The sequence below is a fragment of the Chamaea fasciata genome, unplaced genomic scaffold (assembly GCF_029207755.1).
Source record: "Chamaea fasciata isolate MVZ Bird 193981 ecotype frontalis unplaced genomic scaffold, bChaFas1.0.hap1 SCAF_4, whole genome shotgun sequence".
In the NCBI taxonomy this organism is placed as follows: Eukaryota; Metazoa; Chordata; class Aves; order Passeriformes; family Sylviidae; genus Chamaea; species Chamaea fasciata.
Window position 1 is genome coordinate 75,648,597 of NW_027094089.1, and position 23,337 is coordinate 75,671,933.

Sequence of the window (23,337 nt, forward strand, 5' to 3'; positions counted from 1 at the left end):
GAAGCCAGGAAAAAGAAAAGAGATGAGGAAGAAAAGAAGCTGTTCTGTGCAGTGAAGAAAGCTGCAAAACATTGCAAAGTGGCGTACCCTCATTTCCAGCTGTTAAGACTGTATCCTGCCCCACTAACTCTGGGAGTTCTTTGTACTGATGCCAGGGCAACTCAGAACCAAACATCTTTCAAAACACTCGGGAGCCAGTTGCAAAACAACAAATTAGCTCCTCCACTAAAACAAGGAGCACGCCAAGCTGCAGTACATGCAGACAGCTACACAGAACCACTAATTAATCTGCATGAGGTCTTTAGGCTTATTCTGACTTCAGCTTGGAAAAGATGCAAGACATCCCATCAGACGCAAACCTGTGTGCATCTCACTTGCAATGCAGCCAACACGTGATCTGAAGGGAGATCAAGCCAGCCTCAGTGGGTGCTCTGTGATATTCCCACCCATAAAATGCAGTAGCCTTAAAAAGCTCTGTTTAAGCTGCTGAGTAGTGAGGATGAAGGTGCCACCAGCCGAGTGATCTGACTCAAGACTGAAGTCAACAAACAGATTCACGTGATCTTCAGTGCAAAGTTGGGTTGGACATCAAACACACTGTCAAAGGATGCTCTACGTGCTACAATGTGTGCATGCTGGGAGGAAGGGGCACTGTCAGCAGCTACCTTCTACTTTCTATTTTAAAAAGTGGCCTCACTGCAAATTCCCTTGAAATGGCACATCTCAGAGGCCAGAACACGTCCAGTTAAAAGGACAAAGGGAGAACAAAAGAGAAGAGTATAATATCAAAATCTTCAAATAGAGGCAAAATCAAAAGCTGTTTTTAAATTAAACCTCTGCTGATGTTCAGTGTCACCTCCTCTGGCTTTGCAGTGAGAGGTTTGAGCACCACTGGCCACTGCTTCCATCCAGCAGCTCTGCAGAGCTCTACACACTCAGTCTGCTTCATCCAGACCCAATCCAGTGACAAATTGACCCAAAGCCTTGCCATGCCACCAGGGCAAAGAGGAAGGCACACCAGTGTCCCACTCTGTCCACACTGGAAAAGGACAACCCTGACCAAAGACGTGCTACCCTGCATCCTCTCAGGCAAAATTCTTGCTAGCAGTGAATTAATTGATTAATTGTGACACCAGTGGTCTCCCTCCACAGGCCAGACAAGAGGTAAAGCTTTCACTAGGCTGAGAGTGACCTCTGAGTCTCACTCCCCTAGAGAGACAAGTGATGGTCAAGAGCATTCATGCCAAAGTCCCTTCCAAGAATGAGATTCAGGCCCCTAATTTGCTACTGCATACTTGAGTACTAAACCCAAGATTTAAGTCCTGCAGCAGTGTGCCAAAATAGCTGGATCAAAATTGTTGATACTGGGTCACAAAAGTGCAGGCATGAATAACTATTGCCCTTATCCTTTCGGCACCAGCCAAGCCACCAACTTGGGGATTTCTAGCTCAAAATCAACACCTTGAAATTCAGTGCTTTGCCATATGCTTCCCCAAGTGTCAGAAAATCTTTACTACCTGAAACCTCTTCAGACAGCTAATCATAGTACTCCCAAGGTCTTTTCACAGGAATGGGAATGCTGCTGATACTGTCCTCATAATAAGGTTTATTTTCAACCTGCAGGGGGAACAGATGTTTGCTTTAACATGCTTATCAGGCACCTTTAACTGCCTATCACAAAATGGATAACAAAATACACAGTACACACACCTTGGGATAGTTCTGAGGGGGTCTGAGATCTCTGAAAACCAAAACTTCACCTGTATTGCTACCTTTAAGTGAAAAATGGAGCTAGCTACCAGTGAGTATTAGAGAATAGCCTGAGGATTAAACTTTGCCAATAAAGAACTTGAAAACACAGAGGTTGTATATCCAGCTGACTCTCCCAGGAGTGATGCCAACAAAACGCAACCCACATTAAAAGTACAAAGAAACCGATCTCGGCATCTCAGAGGGAAGGACTTTGCAAACAGCGCTGTAATTTCAAAGCTTTCCCCACAAATCTCTTGCCAGCTCTAGTACAGAAAGAAAAATCCATTAGCAGTTAGGAAAACTCGCCAGAGCTCCATGCTGGTGCAACCTGCTGAGCAAAGCAGCTTCAGAGCAAGTCACCAGGTGAGATGACCCCAAAAGCAGCTCCTGAGCAATATTTGGGGAAATCCAGCCTGTCATCACTGTGCTGACAAATGTTCTAAATCACTGTGTATGGCAATGAGTGACATTTTCATTCGTGGGTGCCAAAAGTCCCTTTATTCACACACTCTTGATTTTCAACGCTGTGTATCTGCTGGAACTGCTGTTTTGAATGCACACTGCAGCAATGTTTCTGTGGTGCTACAATCAATCAAAATACCTGGTTATCTTTACAACATGCTCATGAACTCCCTGCCAGGATTCCCTAAAAATCTAGGGAAGCAAGGGTCCAGTTTTCCCCCTGACTCTGAGGCTTCCCAAGGCCATCAGAGCTGGGTTCACACCAACACTCTCCCTGAGCCAGGTAAGGTGAGCACTTCAGCTTTGGGATAACATCAAACCCAGCCTGCTCAATAATATCACCTACACAGCACCCCAGCTACACAACCTAGTTAACCCAGACCTAAACAGTCTTTTAAAGTTGTTTGCAGGAAAGTAAAGCAACAGGGATCTGCTCACAGGACAAGCACACTGGGAATTGCGTGTTGTTTCCATACAGCACTGGCACCTTTCTGCTTCCCTCCTTCTGACAAGTGCAAGTGGTTGAACAAAGCTCGGATTAAATTTGCAATTTAATAGGATTTTCTAGAAACTCATTCATCAGTTCTGAGTGAAAAAAAAATACTCTGCTGAGCTCCCTGCTCTTTCCTTTCTAGGCTCTGCAGGTGGAACTGCACCGACAACTGCAAGGGGAGCAGCAGGGACTGGGCAGCTGGGTGGCATCAAAAATGGTGTAGGCAGCAGGTTGAGGGAGGGGATTCTGTCCCTCTGCTCCACTCTAGTGAGATCCCACCTGGAGTATTTCCTCCAGGTCCAAGGCCCCCAAAATAAGAAGGACATGGACCTGTAGGAGTGTGGGTGACAAAGCTGATCAGAGGTCTGGAGCTATGGAGACAGGCTGAGAGGGTTGAGCTTGTTCAGCCTGGAGAAGAGAAAGCTGCCAGGAGACCCTACTGCACCTTCCAGTGCCTAATGGGGCTCCAAGACAGCTGGAGTGGGACTTACTGAAAGGAGTGATAGCACAGGAGGAATGGCTGAGAGAGGTTTAGATTGGGTATTAGGAAGAAATTCTTGACTGTGAGAGTGCTGAGGCCCAGGTTGCCTAGAAAAGCTGTGGCTGCCTCATCCCTGGCAGTGTTCAAGGCCAGGGTGGATGAAGCTTGGAGCAACCTGGGACAGTGAAAGGTGTCCCTGCCCATGGTAGGGGGGTCAGGACAAGAGGATCTTCAAGGTCCCTTCCAACTGAAACCATTCTATGATTCTAACCTCAGAGGAGATCAACTTTTACCTATGTCAGATCCCCTGACTGTCTCCCTTGTAATTCCAATAACAGAGAAAGCACTAACTTTTGGAGGTGCTGGGGTAGAATATGTTATTAAGCTTATTTGTACTCTATCTCTACTGTCTTGGTTTGTGGTAAAAAGCACAAATAGACTGATTAAAATCATTCTTCCCTACACTCATGTTTAAAATATCTACAAGAGGCGGACACACTAGGCAGATTTTCAACCAGGGAAAAGGTAGGAGATTAGAAAATTAACATAGATATAGGCCAAGACAGCAATTTTTTCCCAGTGTGCCCTGAGAGTCAGCCTCCCTGATAAAGTATTTTAATAGCAGGTTTTAGGGGTGAAGTTTTTAAGCAGACAAATTGTAGAAATAATAAAGCCCTAACACACACCATGGCTGACAAATTAGCTACTAAAGCAAGGCTTGGGATGGGAACTGTTTACTGCCACATTACTGAATTCACTCTTCTGCACTCCTGTTTACAGACCAGGAACAACACACAGGCTCCCACTTAAATGCATGCCTGGAGGCACAGTTTCCAAAAGCAGATTTACAGCAGTATGACTTCCTTCTCTTGGGGACTGTAAAGCTCCTCAGAAACATACCTGGAGGCTCTGCAACACCTCTGGGGCTCCAGTTCGTGTGCCCTTTGTAGCCAGGTCTGCCCTGAGCTACCAATGGATCCAGGTCTGTGTGAGAACCCCCAAATCCAGCCTGGGGAGGCGGTGGCAAGGGGGAATAAGGAACAACCACACGGAGAAAAGGTGCTTAGTCAGGTAACACGCTTGAGGATCTGAAATACCAGGAGACAAAACCACCGCTGCAGAAATGCTGCCAGTGCTGTGAGAAAAACAAAAGAAGCCCAAAGGACAGGCAAGTGCAGTGGTGTTGTTATTCATGGCATAATCACTACGGGCATGGAAGATAAATTTTCCATAATTCCAGAGGATTTTAATGACAATTAAATAACCTGTCATTATTCTTAATACCATGCAGGTGAACTGTACTTTGCCTGCAGAAGCAGTGGTGGCCAAGGTCAGTAATAAAAGAGGTAAATATGAGAAGCCAAGGCGAGTGTAAAAACCCACATTTTCAAAGACAACTCCTGTGACATTTCATACCTTGGTATGACTACAGTGTCTAAAAAGAATCATATTTACAGAATAACAGTAAATATAACTGTTTGCTTCCAGGTATATTCTTTGAAACTCAATATGTGCTGATCAGTTTAACAGAGAAACTTTCATCATAGCACGGCTAAATAAAAAAGTTGTATTCTATAATTTATAAAGGGATATCTTACAAAGATATTTACCCCAGATTACCTCAGGTCCTGATGCAGCTCAGCTATTAGAAGCAGCCCTCCCAATACCATAGTTAAGAAAGTCAGTGCTTCCATTATTGCCTTCTTTCTCCACTGAGCAGCTCACATCCTCATTTGTAAAAAAAAAAAAAAAATAAATAGTTGCTCTGGGCTCAGGTCTGACATAAAACCCTTAGCTGAGCAACATCAGTGTTTTAAAAACAAACTTCAAAAACCCAGTGGCCATTCTTTTTTGGTGACAATTGCCAGGCAACTGGCTTCTTTGGCTTGGACTTTTTCTTCTTCACTCTAATAACACAAAAATGTCTCTAGAGCAAATAAATGAATCACTGAAGTATTAAATAATAAAGAAGAGTTATGTTTAAGTAAGAACCTAGCCACATATGGCACTAATGAATTCCAACAGCTTTACCAAGTTCAAAAACACTGAATGATTTTGTAATGCCCAGTAATTTTTTACTGTAAAGGAAGTCAATTTATGTTCTGGTTTGGCAGAAGATGGGCAGATTGTAGCTCTACTGCTTTGTGTTGACTTAAGTGACTCTCCATCTTCTTGTCATCCCACAAACACTGCAGACAGATCAAGGTGTCAATATTCAGTAATATAAGGGACAGTTGTGTTTGTTTACTATACACATGGACATCTCCAAGAAAAAGCGCATTTTTGTTTTTGTGCCAATAAAAGGAAGATATGGGAGAACAAACACTGATCCTTTCAGCACAAATACTTCTGCTCTGCTTTAGTACCTACAAGCATGGTGGGCTCACTGATGCAAAACATGTTGGATGCTTTTGCTCACAGTGGAACATGTCAATGAATCTTTTGAGATTAAACAGGCTACATTTAGAAGTAAGTTTTGTTTCTTACTGCCCTGAAAATTCCAGCTGGGCTTAGAGTTGAGCTAGATATTCTCTTGTTATCAGCTGTAACATGAATTCTCCATTTCACCTGAACTCAAGGTAAACCTACAGTTACATCTCTTCTCCTTGCTATTCCAGAGAGGGTTGACTGATGGTTCTGGCTGATGTGAGAACGACCTCCCCTGGCTTCGTGACAGCAGAGTTGCTGCTCCTGACCATCAGCTGGAACCTCCCTGCACGAGTAATGCATGGCAGGCTGCTGTAAAACTGTGATTTTCTGCAGAAAGGGACTCAGGCAGGTTAAAAGCCAATGTCCTGCACTGTACCCTGGAGCTTAACACGCTGTCCACAAGTCCTGCTTGGGCCCATCTGCCCAGGTGACCAACACCCAGCCCAGCCACTGACTCCTCCTGGTTACTGCAACACAAGGGCAATCCAACTCAGTGTAATTTGGTCCCTAAACCCTTTTTAAGCACTGGAGAAAGCTTGCTCCATGTGAGCCAAACTACTTGGGGTGGGAAACCACCGGAGCGCCACCACATTAGTTCAGAGCCGGCACAAAGGTGGTGGCTGAGCAAAGCCAGCACAGAGAACAGCACAAAGTGCTGCTGGCTTAGTGCCACACAGCTCAAAGCCCATAAGCCAATACATTTCCATGGTCTCCTCTAAAATGATAGGAGTCACTTACAGTGCAAGTAGTACAGTGACCTACATAAACACAGTTCTTTTGTAAACAGGAGTCAAGAATGGCAGGAACAAGCAGGTAACAGGGAAACGTGTCAGATTTTAATCATCTTTGGCTTTAAGCAAATTATTACAACACTCCCACACCTTTGCCCCATGCCCAACTCTTCCCTACCTACACGGAGCAGCTCAATTGTGTCTCAAGAAAAATCTCTGCAGAACAAGCATCATAATATCACAGGACATTTGTCCTTGGTGTTCAAACAGAGCAGCAGGATTTTCAGAACAAGACAGCCTCAGTTTCTCAGGAAGCTCAGAAATTCACACAATGTGTTTTTAAAGAGTCAAGTAAAAGTAAGAAATAATCTCATTAAATGCAGCCCAAAACTGAAACAAGTTACTGAAAGATGGAGAATCAGCTCTTGTTTGGTAAATCAGGGGATGCTACAGCACACGCCTCTGTTTGGCATCTATTTGGAGGTACATTTTTGTGATATTAAAAGAAGCAGGAGACACCTGGAAAGCAGAACCAGCCTTTTAGAGCTACCCAGGGAAAGCACAGCACTCAGGGAAAACTGAGGATGCTGTGACATCTCAGCTCCCAACCTCACACTGAGGGTAAGTCCAGATTTGTACTTGCATTGTGGTACAAGTATTTTGCTGTATCACTCATGTAAGTCCAAGTCCTGTATAGCATCAGCTAACCTCAGGAAAGCAAATTTGGTATTAAACACTGTCTTATACTTTGTAACCTTAGTCTCATCAGATCATCAGTTTTTGGAATGGATCTTAAAGATCATCTAGTTCCAACTCTTCTATCATGGGCAGGTACACCGCCCACTAAGCCTTATCCAATCTGGCTTTAAACACTGCCATTGTTGAGGCATCCACAACTTCTGTGGGAACGTGTTCCAGTGTCTCACCACACTCACTAAAAAATTTCTTCATAATAGCTAACTTGAATTTCCTCTCTTTCAATTTGTACCCATTACTCACTGCTCTATCGTTACATTTCCTGACAAACACTTAAAATAACAGTTCCCAACAAAGTTTTTTGGAAGATCAGAGAGGGTAGGAAAGGGGCTGGCAATCGGAGAATTTGGGTTTTGTTTACAAGCCATGGCAGAGGGCCTGGGGAACTGCAGAGAACTACTCACAGCTGTCGAGAGCTTCCCTTCGTTCTTCTGCACATGGACGACGGCATCGCGCACCACGGAGAACAGGCTCAGGAGGACGTGTTCCATGTCATAGATGCCATGCATCCCTCTGGTCAGCCCCTCCAGAGCTCCAATGTACTCCTTCCAGAGGTTATGGATCTCCAGGACACCTGCCAGGCATCCCTGCATCACCACCCCACAGTAGCTGGCACAGGGCATGGTCAGGAGCAGGCCCTGGCAGTAGGAGCAGTACCACATCTTCAGCACCGCCCGCCCACAGTCCTTGCTGAATTTCAGGTGGTCAGTGGTGTTTATCACCTCGATCCCCAGGTTCAGCGCCTGCAGGAAGACTCGAGTGGCCTGCAGGGACTTGGACACCTGCGTCATCATCGTCTTCGGGTAGTTCCCAAAGACTTTGAGGTCTCTCCTGGCCGCCCGCAGACATTCGGTCATTTCCACAGAGGGATCGGGGAAGCCGGGATTAATCAAGTGAGAGTAAACCAAAGGGAATAAACTGTCAAAAAATTCATTTATCATGTCATTGACATTGATGTCAGAGCCCAATATGTACAGTGAGATATCAGTAAAAAGTTCTCCAACAAATTTAAGGGCCTTGGGCCCCATGCTCTGGTAGTAGGTCCTAAACATGCTGTTGGTGAAGTTTCTTGCGTGCCGCACTACAATTTCGAAGGCTTCTGCAAAACAAAACAACAACAAAAAAAACATTATTAAGAGATGGTGAGCTCAGAAACAGGGAGGATAATGTTCTGCCACATCACTACTGCCAGAGCTGGCCCCATCCTGCCTGCCTTGGGTCAAACACCTGCTGGCAGCCGTGCCTGCTGCGAAACACCAGCATCAGCAGTTTCTGGGGGAAATGCATAAATTCTTTAAACAGAAGCTACATTTCAAAATGGAAAAAAAAAAAAAAAAAGAACTATGATCTAGTTAACATTTCAGCTTTTAAAGAAAATATTGATTCAAGAAAAGGGCTAGACTGCAATTTCTTTCTTTCCCCCCTATCATATTGATTTGAAATTAACAGGGATCCTATCTCCAGACTTAATTTAAGGCAGAGATAAATGTTTGACAAACTGTACAGTGTTTAAAATCAGGAAACAGTAAATGCTGACATTCCATTATATAAAGGAAAATACTTACAGGAGTTTAATCACAGACAATATTCTGACTCTACCCCCAGCAGGTACCCTGCACCAAGTGTCCTCAAAGCCACTGGGAAAGCCCCCGCAGTGGTGCAGTTTTCCCAAATGCACCAGGCTCACTACAGCTGCAGACCCAATGTTTCATTTGCCTTGGATGTGAGCTGCTCTGTTGTCTGAAGTGATGCTGAGAGCCAGTGGTCCCATGTCCACCTGTGGGTGCCCAGCCAGGAACACTCTCATACCTATCAGGCTGTCCCACACTCTCTCATGAAATTCAAGTCTTAGACAGAGACTGTCATTTTTCTAGGAAAAATCACTGCATTTTCCCATCTCTACCTTCAAAGACTTTAGGATTTTCAGCCCACATCTCCTCCACAAGGTGAGCATGGAAGCACCCACAGCCACTGCACAATTATTCCTTTAATTATAGTCCTCCTCATCAGGAGGCTTCCAAAATATCCATACCTGACTATATAAAGACAACGTACCTACACACACACACCATTTTGCACCTTAAAGCATTAGAAGGGGAGGCCATCAGTGCAAACTGAAGTCTTTTTCTTTGGCCAGCTTGCTCTACCAGCCCATGTCCCACCCTCCAGGGTACTATTCGTAAAGTGCCTAAATTAATGAACAGCCTTTCAGTTCACAGGTCACTGACACCCCACGATGTAACTGCTCTCAACTCTGTCACTCTGGAAACACACATCCTGGCTCAATTTGCATGAAAATTATTCATGTTCAATAATTAAAGGGAATGTTTAATTTTTAAAGCCGTAAGAGTTATTTCCCCCATTTGTTAAGGCTGGAATGCAGCTGAGCATGGCCTGACACATCCCCACAGGAGTTCAGTATCAACACTACCACAAGCAATGTTGGGCCTTGCTGCTCACCCTGCATAACCTCTTGCATTACTGAAGAGCTTTTAAGACCATCACAACACCAGGATTTCCAGCTCTTTCTTCCTGGGTATATCCTATTCAGGGATGCCTAGAAGAACAGGGTGCTGCTGCTGCACCCCACACCAGCATGCAGAAAACTGTGGTGTAAGCAGTGATCACAGCTAATCAGAAATCACTGATATACTTCTGCAAACAGTGTGTTCATCCCATCTGTTGCCTGCTCACCTCCCAGGCATGCTGCTGAAGCATTTTGTCCACAGTGATCTCTAGACACTCACACCAGGACTGTCCCAGCAAGCCAAGGACAACCATCTGTGTTCCCTGGCAACAGCAATCCTTCCTTCCTCACAGCACAGATCAAGGAATGCAGAGGTGCAAGGACACAGGGCCCCTCTCTCCCTGCCTCCCTCACCAGGACAGCCAGATCCTGCTGCTCACCCCCAGATAGAGGATGGCAAAGCTCTCCAACAGCAAGTGTGACACAGACTGGGCTCTGCAAGCAGAGCAGTTGCACTATATGAAATGCTGATTGTACTATTATTAAAAGTTTTAAAACAACAAAAAAAAGTATTTTTAAAAAGGACACATGGATTACAGAACTTTTTCTCCCCACCTCTTTATTCTCAAGAGCACCAGAATAGCTTTTGCCTCAAAAAACACAAAGAACTTTTTGGACCAATGGGGGTTTTTTGACAGCAGTGGAGACGGTGTCAGGATTTTCATGCTGTGCCTCACCATTCGCCTTTACCCTCTTCCCTGTTGGTTCCCTTCAGAAAAAGTCATCACTCTTCCTCCTCTGTGCTTTGCCAGTTATCATCAGAGCTGAAAGACTCTTCACTGATTAGAAAAATATTCCAAGCCCCTATGCAAACCTCCTAAGGCAAGAAGGGCTTCAGAAAGAAATGGAGAACAGTGGCCTATCAGAAGAGCATGCACACACAGTCCCACTGCTTTAAAGGTCATGACATGCACATAATTTTTATCGTAATAACTGGCTGAGAGCGTCTATTTTATGCGCCTTGGAGCTTTTGCATATATCCATTAGAAAGCGCAACAGGGATTATAAAACCATATGGAGACTCCTGCTGCCCTATTAATAGATGCAAGAAATAATAAAACTTTGTGAAAAAGAAGTCTTACACATCCAAAATCTTCCCCACCCAGGTCCCACAGAAGTTGCTTATTCTGAAATATTCCTCGGAAAGCGCTGGCTGCAGGAATTCTAAATCCCCAGCTGCCAGCAGCTGCGGTGACCCTCAGCCAGGCTCTGAGTGCTTCAAAGGGGAGGAAACTTCATGGGTCAGTCCCCTGTGCTCCCATGAGGGAACCTCCCAGGGACACAAGGGGATGCTGCATTACAGACGTGACACAGGCTTCTGATCTCCCATAAAACCCAATATTTGGATAAAACCCATGGATTTGTTGCTGGTAAAATCTGCCCCGCTCAAAACACAGCATTATTGAAACTCATTCCTGGAGGAGAATTCTATCTTTTCTCTCTTTTATTTTTTATTTCAAGGATATTTTCAAAAGCTTCCATTTAAGGCAGCTGTTTTGCAAGTCTGGCTGTAGCAATGAGAATACAAAGCAAAGCATCAGACTTACCCCTAACTTCAGCAGGGAAAAACACTGCACAGCTGAGCAGGGCTCACATTTTTCTGTCTCCATCACTGTAGAGTACACACACAGATGCACACACAGCAGAGTATCAGACATGTTCCTTAAAAAGCATTAGCAACAAAAGAAAAGCTCAGGATAATCTCCATCCTTTATTGGATGCAAGGAGAAACACAGCGACAAAGGATGAGGAAAAGGCAGAGATACTTAATGCCTTTGTGGTCTCAGTCTTCAGTAAAACCAGATTTTCTCCAGGTATCCAGCACCCTCAGCTGGAAGACAAGGATGGGGAGTAGAACAAAGTCTCCATAATCCCAAAGAAAATGGTCAGGGCTCTGCTACACTACTTAAATACACACAAATGGGGCTGGATGGGGTCCACCCAAGGCTACTGAGGGAGCAGGCAGAAGAACTCATGAGGCCACTGTTCATCACTTACCAGCAGTCCTGGTTACCCAGGGAGGTCTCAAGTGACTGCAGGCTGGCAAATGTGACAGTACCTGGATGGGCGAGATCATCTTGAGTGCCATCACACGGCACATACAAGACAACCAGGGCATCAGGCCCAGCCCCACGTGGGTTCATGGTCCTGCTTGACCAACCTCATCTCCTTCCATGATAAGGTGAGCAGCTTAGTGGATCAAAAAAAGGCTGGGGATGTTGTCTACCAGCACTTTAGGAAAGCCTTTGGCACAGTTTCCCACACTGTTTCCCTTGGAGAAACCGTCTGCTTGTGGCTTAGATACCTGTCCAGGAAAGAGAAACCAAGGGAGCATTTGCAGGATGAGAGGCAGAGCATCATCACCAACCAAGCACTGGTGCCCAGGTACTGTACATATGTTGACTGCCTCAGTCAAGGGCAGTTTATCAGGACTCCCAAAGGATGAAGGAAACAGCTGAACCTACTCTAGACCACAGATATCAGTCACTAGTTGAAAAGCACAGGCCATTACTTATTTTTCAGGCTGGATTCTTGCTGAAGTACCTGGAGAGGAATTGCTGTCCGATTCCAGCAGCCAGAAGGGAAGGAATAAGCTCCTTTCAAAGTGCAAAAATCCCCCAGAACACAGCCCAGGGAGAGCTGCGTGGCTGCTGCAACCCGGCAATTAGAGAAAATAAATTGTAAAAGAGTGTAACTGTGCCCTGAGTGGGGATTACTGGCAGGAGAAGGAAATCGCTGCGTTCTCAGCCCAGATAATAAGAGTCTGCTGCTTAGTAAAAATTCCAGCTTTCCTGAGAAAGCTCGTTGGCTCCTAAGCAGCAGCAAACTTCAAAGGGGCCAGAGGAGCTCTGGATTAACCTACTGACTGCCCCAGGCTGCAGGAGGCTCCAGCCCAGTCTGCCGCTTGATGGGTTTATTTAAGAGATTATGTGATGCAGTTGCCCGAGCCACAAGGAGCCGGTTCAAGTGACCCCAGTAAGCCATTCCCACATGGCATCCCACTGGAGAGGGGAGAGCTAAAACATGATGGCAGCTGCAGAGCTGGGGCAACCACAGATATGCACCTCCAATTCCAAGCTCAGCAAGGGCTGCTTCACAAGCAGCTGTAGGTGTTTGGAAAGGTAAAACAAGGCCTGTCCTCCTTCTGTTTCCCATGCCAGCTCACCAAAGACCAGCAACACGTGGAGCCACCTCCACACACCAGAGCAACCACTGGGAGGAGTAACAGCAGGGTCCAACCCAGCACTCAGGCACCAGGACATGCCATGGGCTTCATGCTGCCTCCTCCAGTGATGTGCTGCTCTGGTTTTGCTGTAAAGACAAGCTTTCAACAGCAACAGCTGCCCTTCTCTGGGTGTCACACAGTACAGCAACCAAGTCCTCTTTGGCCAAGGCTCAGCAAAGGTGAAGGGGCTGCACAGCAAAACCTGCTGCACCAGCAGCTCATCGTCCATGGGCACCTGGGAAGGGAGCAAAGACAGGTGGAGGCACAGGACTGTGTGACCCATGGACCCCTCAGCACACGCTGAGCATTAGAAGGCATTAGAACTGCACCCACAACATTGATTTTCCTATTTAGACATCTAGACACACAAATCCTGCAACCATAAACTCTCTCTGAGCAGGGAAGCTCCCACCATGGCTGAGCTCACAAGTCCCATTTGCACTTTTGCAAAGGTTGTTTGCTTAAAAACTTGCCTCCCCACACACAGCCTTATCTCGACCACCAAGATATCTCTTCACAGTGAAGGAGCTACAACCTTTGTTATTCCATTACCAGGAGCTAGTAATAGCTAGGCACAGGGATTTTTTGAGGGGAGAAAACCAGGCAAGTAATTCTAGACAAGGTCATGGTGTCACCACCATTTCCCTACACCCTCAGAAAACTCCAGGGCCATTTCCTCCAGGAGTGTGTGGCAGAGTAGTGAATCCTCATGCACTATCCCAAACTGTAAAATGAACAGAAAAATTATTTCCATGCAGCGGAAAACTCCCTTGAGGTCAACACAGATCACTGGCAGTCAGCTGAATTTCCCTCTGCAGATGATGATGCATTTTGTGGTTTCCTGCACCTTCCCCAGAATGCAGCTGCTATGGAGCATTACAGGCTGCAAATGTGGCCCACAGTGATTCCCTGTTGTCCTGCACATGGGACCATTTTCAAATCTTACCAGCTCCACAAAACGCACTTTAAATGCCTTGTAGGTATGAATGTGCTCCTCCTCTCACAATGAATCTCATCTATGATGCAACTGCTCCAGGGCAGTAAGTAAGTGACCCAGCTCCTGAAGCCCAGTGAATTTGCTGAAGTCCTTTTTTTAGGCTTTGATGATTCTCCTCATGTCCTGGGTTTTCTCCCCAGGCCTGTCCCTGGATGGTCCCTGCTCACAGGGCCTGACACCAAATTCTCTGCACAACGCACAGCAATAACTTCAGGAGTCAGAGAGCCTCTAGTCTGGCCAGACTTCACCTATCTTGGCTCCACCTGATCTCTGGCACTTCCCTGCTGATGGCAAAACTTTTCCCTTCGCTTCTCAGGACACAAATAACAAATCAGGAGAGAGCTTGGCACTGGAATCTCTCAGTCCATAGGAATCATTTTCACCCTGAGACAAAAGCATGGGTGTCCAGGCAGGACACTGGAAAATTAATCAGCTATTAATCTGTTCCTAATGCAACCACTGCATTTCCTGCAGGCCCAAGGTTGCCAAACCTTTAAAAATCCCTTACATCTAAAAGCCAAAACTGTTCAGACCCTCAAAAACACTACCAACCTTCATGGACTGGAATTCAAATGTTCATCAAGGAAATGCTAAAAGTTCGGGTGTTTGTAAGCTCAACCAAGTATTTTTTGATCTGGCTCTTGCCGTGACACTGCTCAGAAAGTGGCAAAAGAAACCAGAGGAATCCTCATGTGAGTGAGCTCTAAGAAGAGGGAATGCTTCTTTAATATCTCCAATGAATCAGACAACTTCAGCCTCATCACAAGAGCCTGTGTTCCCAAAACACAACAGAGCTCACCAAGGGAGGAACAACTGTTTGCAATAACAGCCTGGCTGCCACAGGCACTACTGGTGAGATGAACCCCAAGTCATTTTTCAAACAGCAGGTAATATTTATTTACCAACTTGGAAAAGGTTTGCAATATATTGAGCAGAAAGGAAACAAAATCTAAGAGAATTTCCCCTGGCAGCAATGAGAGCAGCCACCAGATTTGTTCCGTTATGATTTACACTACACTGCAAGTTTTTAACAACATTATCTGGAGACAAAAGCTCTTCTAAGCAGTATAATTACTTTTGTCTATGACATTACAAAACCCATCAGATGGTGCTACTGCTGCTCTTACAGGGTTTGTTTCACTGAGTACATTTGGGTTTAAAGCTTAGGAAATGCTTTTTTTCCAACTATGATCCAGCCTTTTGGATTACTTTTACAATATTGTCACAAAAATTTACAGTCTCAAGCTCCCAAGCTTATGAGATTAGCTTCAAAGCATTAATAACAAAAAATAGAACAATTTTGTTATTCTCTCTTTTTAATTTTAAGCCATCAAGGTTTGCACTTTCTACCTTTGCTCCATCCAAGCACCAGTCCAAGAGAGCAAAGGTCCAGTCTTTAAGTGAGACAGGGCTCCTTCCAGCTCCATGCCCATTGCCTTCACTCCCACAGCAGCCAAGTTACAAGTTTTCCAAGCCAGTGTTGCTCACCAGCCAATGCCAAATCATTCTGCTTTTGTCAGAAAAGCATCTTCTCCTAATTATCTGTTTCTATCAAAATGCCAAGCTCCAAAGCCATTTATTTTTAATTGTTCAGCTTATATAGTGCCCTGGCAGTTTGAAATACACTCCTTGAAGTTTCTAATAAAAATACTGTATGATCCATCTCATTATACCCACTCAAACTGCCCTGAAAATACACTCCTGTTCCAGTCCAGGTAACAGTCCAAATGTTACACAATTAGTCACACTGTGCTTCTCCCATTTAATATTTATATCCTGCACACAAAATCTTTGTTAATGCAGACAGCAGAGCTCACCAACACAAGCTGCTACCAGACCAGAAGCAAGGAAACAAGAAATGCTGGTGCTCACAGCTCCCCATTTCCAACCAGCCCCTCACCTGGACCAGACCCTACCTGCAGGGAGTTCAGAGCAGTGCTCTGTACCCCTACAATGGCATCCACAAGTCATGACAGCAAAAGATAGCATCAGGGGTGCTGGAATGGACCACAGACAAGCAATATTCTTTGAGTGGTACCAGGATGCCTTGAGAGATCCCTAAAGACCCTTGGGAGTACCCAAGTCAACACAGGAAACCTACACTTCAAGTGAAAGTTTAAAAAAAACAAACAAACAAACAAAAAAAAAACCAACCACAACAAAAAATCTCACAGCAAGCACCTCACAAGAATGACTTTGCAGTAAAATCTTTTCTGGGGCTTCATGACTGAACACATGGCCTTGGCATTTTTGATTAAATATTGGTTACACATCTATTGTGTAATTTGTTTTCCTGAGCATCAAGAAAGATAACGCTTTGTGCCATGATAGATGTGTGAATGCTTAACAGGTTCCTGAAAATTTAATAAAGACAAAGTTAAAAATGCAAACAGTTGAGGCTGGTGCAAGTGGTGGTTGAACATGATTCTTTATCAAAATCAAAGGGCAAGAGGAATAAAGGCCTGGAGAAGCAGGCTCAAATCAAGCCTGGGGGCACGAGCTGGAAAACTTCAGAAAGAGGGTGCAAGAGGCTTCTGCAGCTAAAAGGTCACTCTGGTAGAGGTAAAGGTTGTGCTGTAACCTGTCAAATGAGAGAAAGATGATAATCTTCTCTCCATGCCCCCCCTGCCTCCATCCTGATGCTAAAAGCCACATAAGGCCCAGGGTTCAAGTTCAAAGTTCACCTTTCACTTTTTTTTTTTTATCCCAAATACTTATTTTCTTTGCTCCTAGTCTCTCTTACCTCTCCAGTTTGCTGCAGAGACAACAGACTCCATCTACAACTCTTATTTCGAGCCAGCTGCTCACCCAGGGAGCACAGCCTAGTGCAGCAGGAATAGGTACAAAAACCTTGGGAGAAAGACCTCTCTGCCCTGGGTAACTGAGCAGGTATCACAGACCCAAGCACTTCACCACTGCAAAAGCACATCTAGTATTGTTTTGTTTTAATTTTTTAACACAAAGTGCATTTTCCCCCCAAAAAAACAAACCAAACAAAAAACCTCCAACAAAACAAAACAAAACAACCAAAAACAAACCCTAACAAAACAAACAAAACAACTACAAGAAAACAATAAAGCCCCATTACTTGGTTACCCACACAGCCTTATTTTATTAATTGGAGGCTGCAACATCCACCTAATGGGGTTATCAAGATACCAAAAAAGCAGCATACCTCTTCAGAGAAGAATGACAAGCCACACATATCAAGCAGAGGGCAAGTGATTTCATGCACTCCCACCCAAATTTACAAGCCATGCATTTCTAAAGACCAGGACACCAGTTTGCATAGTTCTTCCATTTATTTTAAACTAAAAAGTTACAAGCAACCTCTGAAAAAATGCAAGCCTAGCAAATTCCTTTATTCATCAGAATAAACGAAGATGAAGCAAGCCACCAGGTCAAGTTGAGCTTGTATTCAAAGAGTCAAAAAAAATTCTTTGGAAGTACATTGGTCTCAGTAACTTTAGAGCAAGGCAGATCTGAGATGGGCTTTCCAGGCTCCCTTTCATTCCAGAGGGCTTTTATCAGCCTGTTAAGTCTCCAACAATAGAGAGCAGACTATTTATTTAAGCAGCAAATTCCTTCCTTAATAATCTCTCCTGGCCAAATTCTCTTTAAAGTTATCTCAACTGTCTGATGAAAAGCAAATGGCAGAAGATCAGTTGTTGATCCCTATAGTAACACACAGGACTTGCACTTATTTCAGAGCACCTGTTGACCATTCTTTAGTCACTCCAGCCCCTTTATTTCTGTTATCAGTTTCCTACCTGTGCCTGCAGAACTTGGGAAAGCCATTTACTCAGTGACATACAGCAGCCAACATCGGTATAACTCTTCCCCCTAAGGAGTGACTGTTTCCATGACAGAACAATGTCCAGGTTCTCAAAAGTAATTCAGTGATTTTCAAGCTAGTTTTGTCTCAAGACACCTCAGAGAAAGACAGAGGTTTCCAACAAGGTAATAAGACCATGGATCATCTCAGGAGCACACAAGCAACCAGTCACTGCAATGCTTGCTGGCAGCACCTGACCCACTGAGCACATGCAGAATATTTTAGCAGCATCTTGCTCAATAGGGAGCAGGGTACCCAAACCCCTCCTGTCTGAAACACCACAGGGGCTGACACAGGACACCACAGCCTCAGGAGCATCCCTTTAACAGGACTCAGGGCGTGCCAGGCACATAAACCCCAGGCACCATCTCCATATTTAAAAAAACAAACAAACAAAAACAAAAAAAAACAACCAAAAAAAAAAAAAAAAGCCAAAACACAACAACAAAAACAAACCTCCCCACAGCCCCAGTTTCTAGCCTTAGCACTTTCCAAAAACAACCCAATTCTTCTCTTCCTTCCTCTGTGGTACCTTTAGTGGAGCCCCCCAGAACATCAGTGGTTTTGCTGGGGGAAGGCTGGGTATTGTTTTGCTTGTTTGTGGGGGAGAGTGGTTTGATGGGTTTTTGGGTTGGGTTTTTTGTGGGTTGTCTTTGTTTGTTTGAGCAGGGGTTGCTTGCTTGGCTTTTTCAGGGGGTTGCTGGTTTGCGGTTTGGTGGGGTTTTTTTGTTCTCTTTGATTAGTTTTGACTTTGTTTTCTACGTTGGTGCATGGGCAGGTCCCAGCCCAGGGAGGAAGCAGAAGGTGGGACATCACATCCTGGTGGCACCAGCTGAACCCATGGCTGGTCCATACCCAGCATTCCACATGGCTCCTGCATCCTGCTCGTCCTGGCTCAAAGCCCTGGTTTGATTAACACTCATTTTACAAGGAAGATGTTTTATCATCTCCTTATTCCCCCCTGTGAGAGCAAGGCAACCATTGTAACAGGAGCACAAGATGATAATTTGGCTCTCAAGAGCAAGACTCACAACCACAGCTGCCAGGAATCGATCGGAGGCTCCACTGCCTGCCCCAGAGAGGCTTTCCTTCAAGAACATGAATAATCCTCTCCAAAGTAATGGCACTATTCATCTCTGGAAAGTTCCTCACAGGCTTAAATCCCTTGCTGAACACGGGGGCCACGTGTTCAGCTGCGTTCCCAGTAAATTAAAATTCAGCTTGTTCTTTTTCTGAAGAGTAACATGGAGAGTATCGATCGATAAATTTACCAAAAGTTTTATGGCAGCTGCTTTTCTCAGTAATAGAGCAACCACTGCTCAGACATGGTTTAACGCATAATCTCCAGATCAATATAACTTTTGATTTATAAATAATGCTAACAAAAGGAGCAAGGACAAATATGCCTGGGAAAAAAATAAACAGCTTTTCCAAAGGGTACTTTCATCATAGTCCTCTCAAAATAAAGATCATGTATTTCAAAGGCTGCATCTGGAAATCAACACAGAATATATAACCTCCAAAGCTGAAGGTTCATTTTCATCATTACACTGTTCTGACTTGTCTGTTCTGCAACTCTTAGCACCTGTGACCCTCTTGGTGGCATTTGTTAAGTAGTAACTGCTCATAATTCCAAAATGCCCTTTTTCCCAAGGCAAAGTTACCACCCAGAGAGAACTCCTGTCTGAACACTTCCACGCAAGGTCTATGTCCATACTTCAAATGTTATGTCTATTATGGAGTCTTTCCTAGGTATGATAAACACAGGTCAGAAAAGACTGTAAATCCTGACAATTTTTTCAATTATTGTGCATGTTAAAATGATGCCACCACAAATAGGTTTCAAGAGATATGCTGGAAGATCTATTAACTCACTGTAAATCTATTTAAGTTGGGAATTCATGCCTTGCAGAATTTTACCATTAGTCCTGAGAATTAGTTTACTGCTGGACAGGGAGGGCAGAGCCCATGAGGGTCATTTCAAAGACACAGTGCATCATGGCCTGTCTAAAATGGCCCCTCTGCAGTTATTTTATTTTTTAGTGAGCCTTTGAGTAAGTGCTTGCACACTTCCCTCTACAGACGTCCTCCACTGAATAAGAAAAGGTATCACCTTTTTCTAAACCTTTACATTGCTTCTCCTCCCATCCATAATCTCCTCTGCCAAAAGAAGCACTGACATATTTGAGAGGTTATAACAATTTAGGTACAATTATTCAGTTGCTTTGGGAATCAACACCTGATTTTTTTATATCCATGCAGTGAAACCAAGGGGGAAAAGAGCTCAGGTTCAAATACAGAGAATTCTGATCCAAAGACAACTGCCTCCCCCTACCCCAAGCCTACCACAGTTCCTGCCAGAAGAACACTTCCCTTTGAAAAGCCATTTTTCTTTCACTTCTTGTCAAGAACCAAAAATTTAATTTCCTGTCATGTTTGCACTTAACTGACTGGCTCAAGCACGTCAGAGATGGATCCTTTCTGATAACAAAACATTCAGAGTTTTAGCAGCCTCTAGAAATGAAAATGCAGAGCAAACCCATTTCCCACTCTCTAAATTGATCATTTGCTGCTTGTGGGAAGTGGTGGAGTCATCATCCCTGAAGTATTCAAAAGATGCATGATCATGACACCTGGGGACATGATTTAGTGATGAACACAGAAGTGTTGAGTTAATTGTTGAACTCAATGATCCTGGAAGTCTTTTCAGACCTTAGTGAGTTTGTGATCTGAGTTCAAACCTCTGGAACACAAGACAGAGCTGAATTCCAGCACTACGCAACACCATCCCATGGAAATGATCCTTGGGAAGAGAGAAGGGGAGACCTGTATGCTTGTGTCTGGCAACAGGAATAAAATTTAGTTCTCAACATGGGCAAAGAGGGGTGAGCATCCTCTTTGCAGACAGTATCCCATATTTATATCAAAATCCATTTTCCTGTTTGTAATAAATAGCATTCTACAAACATTCTTTCTTTTCTCCAAGGTTTTCAGCTTTTCACACAAGACCCAAAGACCTTGGAAGGTCCCTTTCCCAAGGACCTTCCTGAAGGTCCCTTAGAACAGCCTTGCCCTGAGCCAGGGCAAAAAGAGCAAAGCACCAGGGCAGTTTGCCCACAGTCGATGGGCAGTCTAAACTTCCATCAAGGGATACCCTGAGTCCTCAGCAGAGGGACCTTTGGAGGCAGGGAAAGAACTGGAGCCAGCAGAAGGCATCCCTGCATCCCCAAAAACACTTCAGGAAAACGCTTAACCACAGTCACGTTGCAGCAGTGTGGCTACCATCCCCCCACCACAAACACTTCACAGATTCCCTGGAACTCCAAGGCAGCTGAAAGCAGGTGAAAAAAGCTGAGACAGGTGCTCGGCAGGCTCAGGGAGGCTCACTCCATGGCTCAGTGAAAAGCTGCCAGTGATCAGACGGGACGGACTCGCTCCATTGCTGACACTTCTCTCCAATCTCAGTCCATTCACTGTGACTGATTTTGGAAAAGCTCCTCCTGATGTCCAGAAGCAGCAGCTGAGAGAAGGCCCCCACAGACACACAACCAGCCTTTCTCTAAAGGCTCCAGAGTGGGGCACAAAACATTCCTTTGATTTCCCCTCGCACACAGCAGTGGTTCCAGCTGAGCCTGAGGCTGCGCTGCAAACCTCCCTCCTCCTCCTGTTACAAATTTGACAGCATTTTACATGCTCAAGAAACCTGAAGTGTAATGAAGCCACAGTGGCAAAACTCAAACTGGCAATGGAGAAAGCAGTTCCTGGCCAGAGTGGTTGTGCAGGGAGTGTGTTAAAAGCCTTCTGGAACAAGAGCCATTAAAATCTGCAAACATGCAGCTCTCTGCTGAACTGCCCCAGACAGCAAGCCCCCCCTCTGCCCAGACAAAGAGTCCATGGACGCCAGGGCTGCAGAATCTCCCCATAAACACTTTCATTTTAAGCCAGTTTAACTGGAAAAAGGTCAACACCAGTAACAGCACAACATGTGTTATCAGTTAAACAAAGTTAGCAGCTATCAGTTAAACAAAGACCAGTTAGACAAGCCAAAGCAAAGATCCTCTGTATTCTAGGCACCCAGATGCATCTCTAATATCCTACTAAGCCTCTGTGTTTTATGTGCAGTCTCCAGGAAGTCTGCATTGGGTGTTTTTAATTGCACATGAATGAATTAACCATCATTACCATAAATTAAACTGGCTACAACTTTAAAAAAAAAAAAAAGGATAACAATATAAAATGCTGGAAGTGTCATCTACATCTCTGCTGCCCAGAGCCACTGCTGTGCTCCTGATTTGCCATCATCAAGCACATTAAATTATCATCCAATTTGTATATAAAATCAATAGTGTATTTTTTCTTACCCAAAAAGATCAAATAGAGATACCTATTAAAGCGACCTTTAGTAAAAACAATTGCTTTTTGCAAGGTGAATATTTTCATACCTTATCATTTAAGGGATATAAATACCATCTGGGCTCCAACTGGCACACTCCCCACTTCAATAAGTGACATTTGTAGCAAAGTTTCACTTTTGACAAAGGCTGGGAATTTATTTCCAGCCACTGGAATTGCATTCAGAGCTTGCACAATCTGCTGTTTTCTTGCAGCCCCAGCTTTGGACAGAGCAGATTACATAAAGACCTCAGTTTACAACTAAAAAACAAAACAATCCAGCCCTTGCTGCTGTGGGAAAAGGCTTGAAACTGTGACCTGTAGCGCTGGCAGACAAGAAAAGTAAATTAAGGAAAACCTCATAGTGCATCATTTTTCAAACTTACCAATTTTAATGCCGATCACATTGTTCTTAGGGCTTTAATCATGATTTTGTAATGCCTCGAGGTTATGGGAACTGAAAACCACATGCTTCCACTCAAGTGAGACAGCAAAACATTTTGCAAATTCATCTTTCCTATGAAGGCACTCATGTTCCATCCTCATCTCTAGTTCCCCGTTAAAACAAAAATATACCCAAATCTCCCAAAGACTGACTTGCTTAAGATTTGGTGCCATAAAACCCCTGAGCATTTTTACTCCTTTTTTTTCCAGAGCATCAGTGTAACCCTCCCAGTCTTTTTTCCCTTCATATATTTACAAAGCAAACCAGTTTTAAAACATGGGCATCTCACCCTTCCCCATTTCCCAGGCTAACATGCCTTTTTTCCCCAGACCTAACGAGTGGTATATAAGCACAAGATGCCATTCCAAAGAGCCCCAAACCACAAATGATTCCTCCCAGATGGAGGAGGAATGGAAGTCCAGCAGCACTGGAAATTCAGAGGCGTTTTCCCCACAGGCTGAGCGGCACCAGAGCCGGGACCCTGCAGGGGTGGGGGTCCCCCCCTCCCCAGCACCAGGGTGTGATGGCACCCCCAGAGCCAACCACGTCCCAGTGCTCGCCTCCAGAGCTGGGAAAGGAAAATTAGGGAGAAAAAGCTAATTTCCTTTGCTCTTGAATGAATTATTAGCTGCAGTTCCTGTCCTAAAACAAAGCATTTCTGTTGGCTCAAGCAGCAGAAAAGCACTGCAAACTGAACAGGAGAAAAAAAAAAAAGAGTAAGTGGCAGGTTCATGTTTAGCAATGCCAGTACTTTGACCCTCATACAGGAGGGAAAAAAAAAAAGAAAAAGAAAAATAGTATTACAGGAAA

General features: G+C 44.5%; 1 protein-coding gene across 1 annotated transcript in view; it reads right to left on the reverse strand.

The window, feature by feature from the left end:
• The window catches only part of GPC3 (glypican 3), a 141,824-nt gene that overhangs the window by 68,877 nt on the left and 49,610 nt on the right, over window positions 1–23,337 (reverse strand). The window contains exon 3 of the mRNA XM_066182078.1: window positions 7,510–8,204. Coding sequence (XP_066038175.1) covers window positions 7,510–8,204 — 695 coding nt within the window. The remainder of the gene's footprint in view (window positions 1–7,509; window positions 8,205–23,337) is intronic.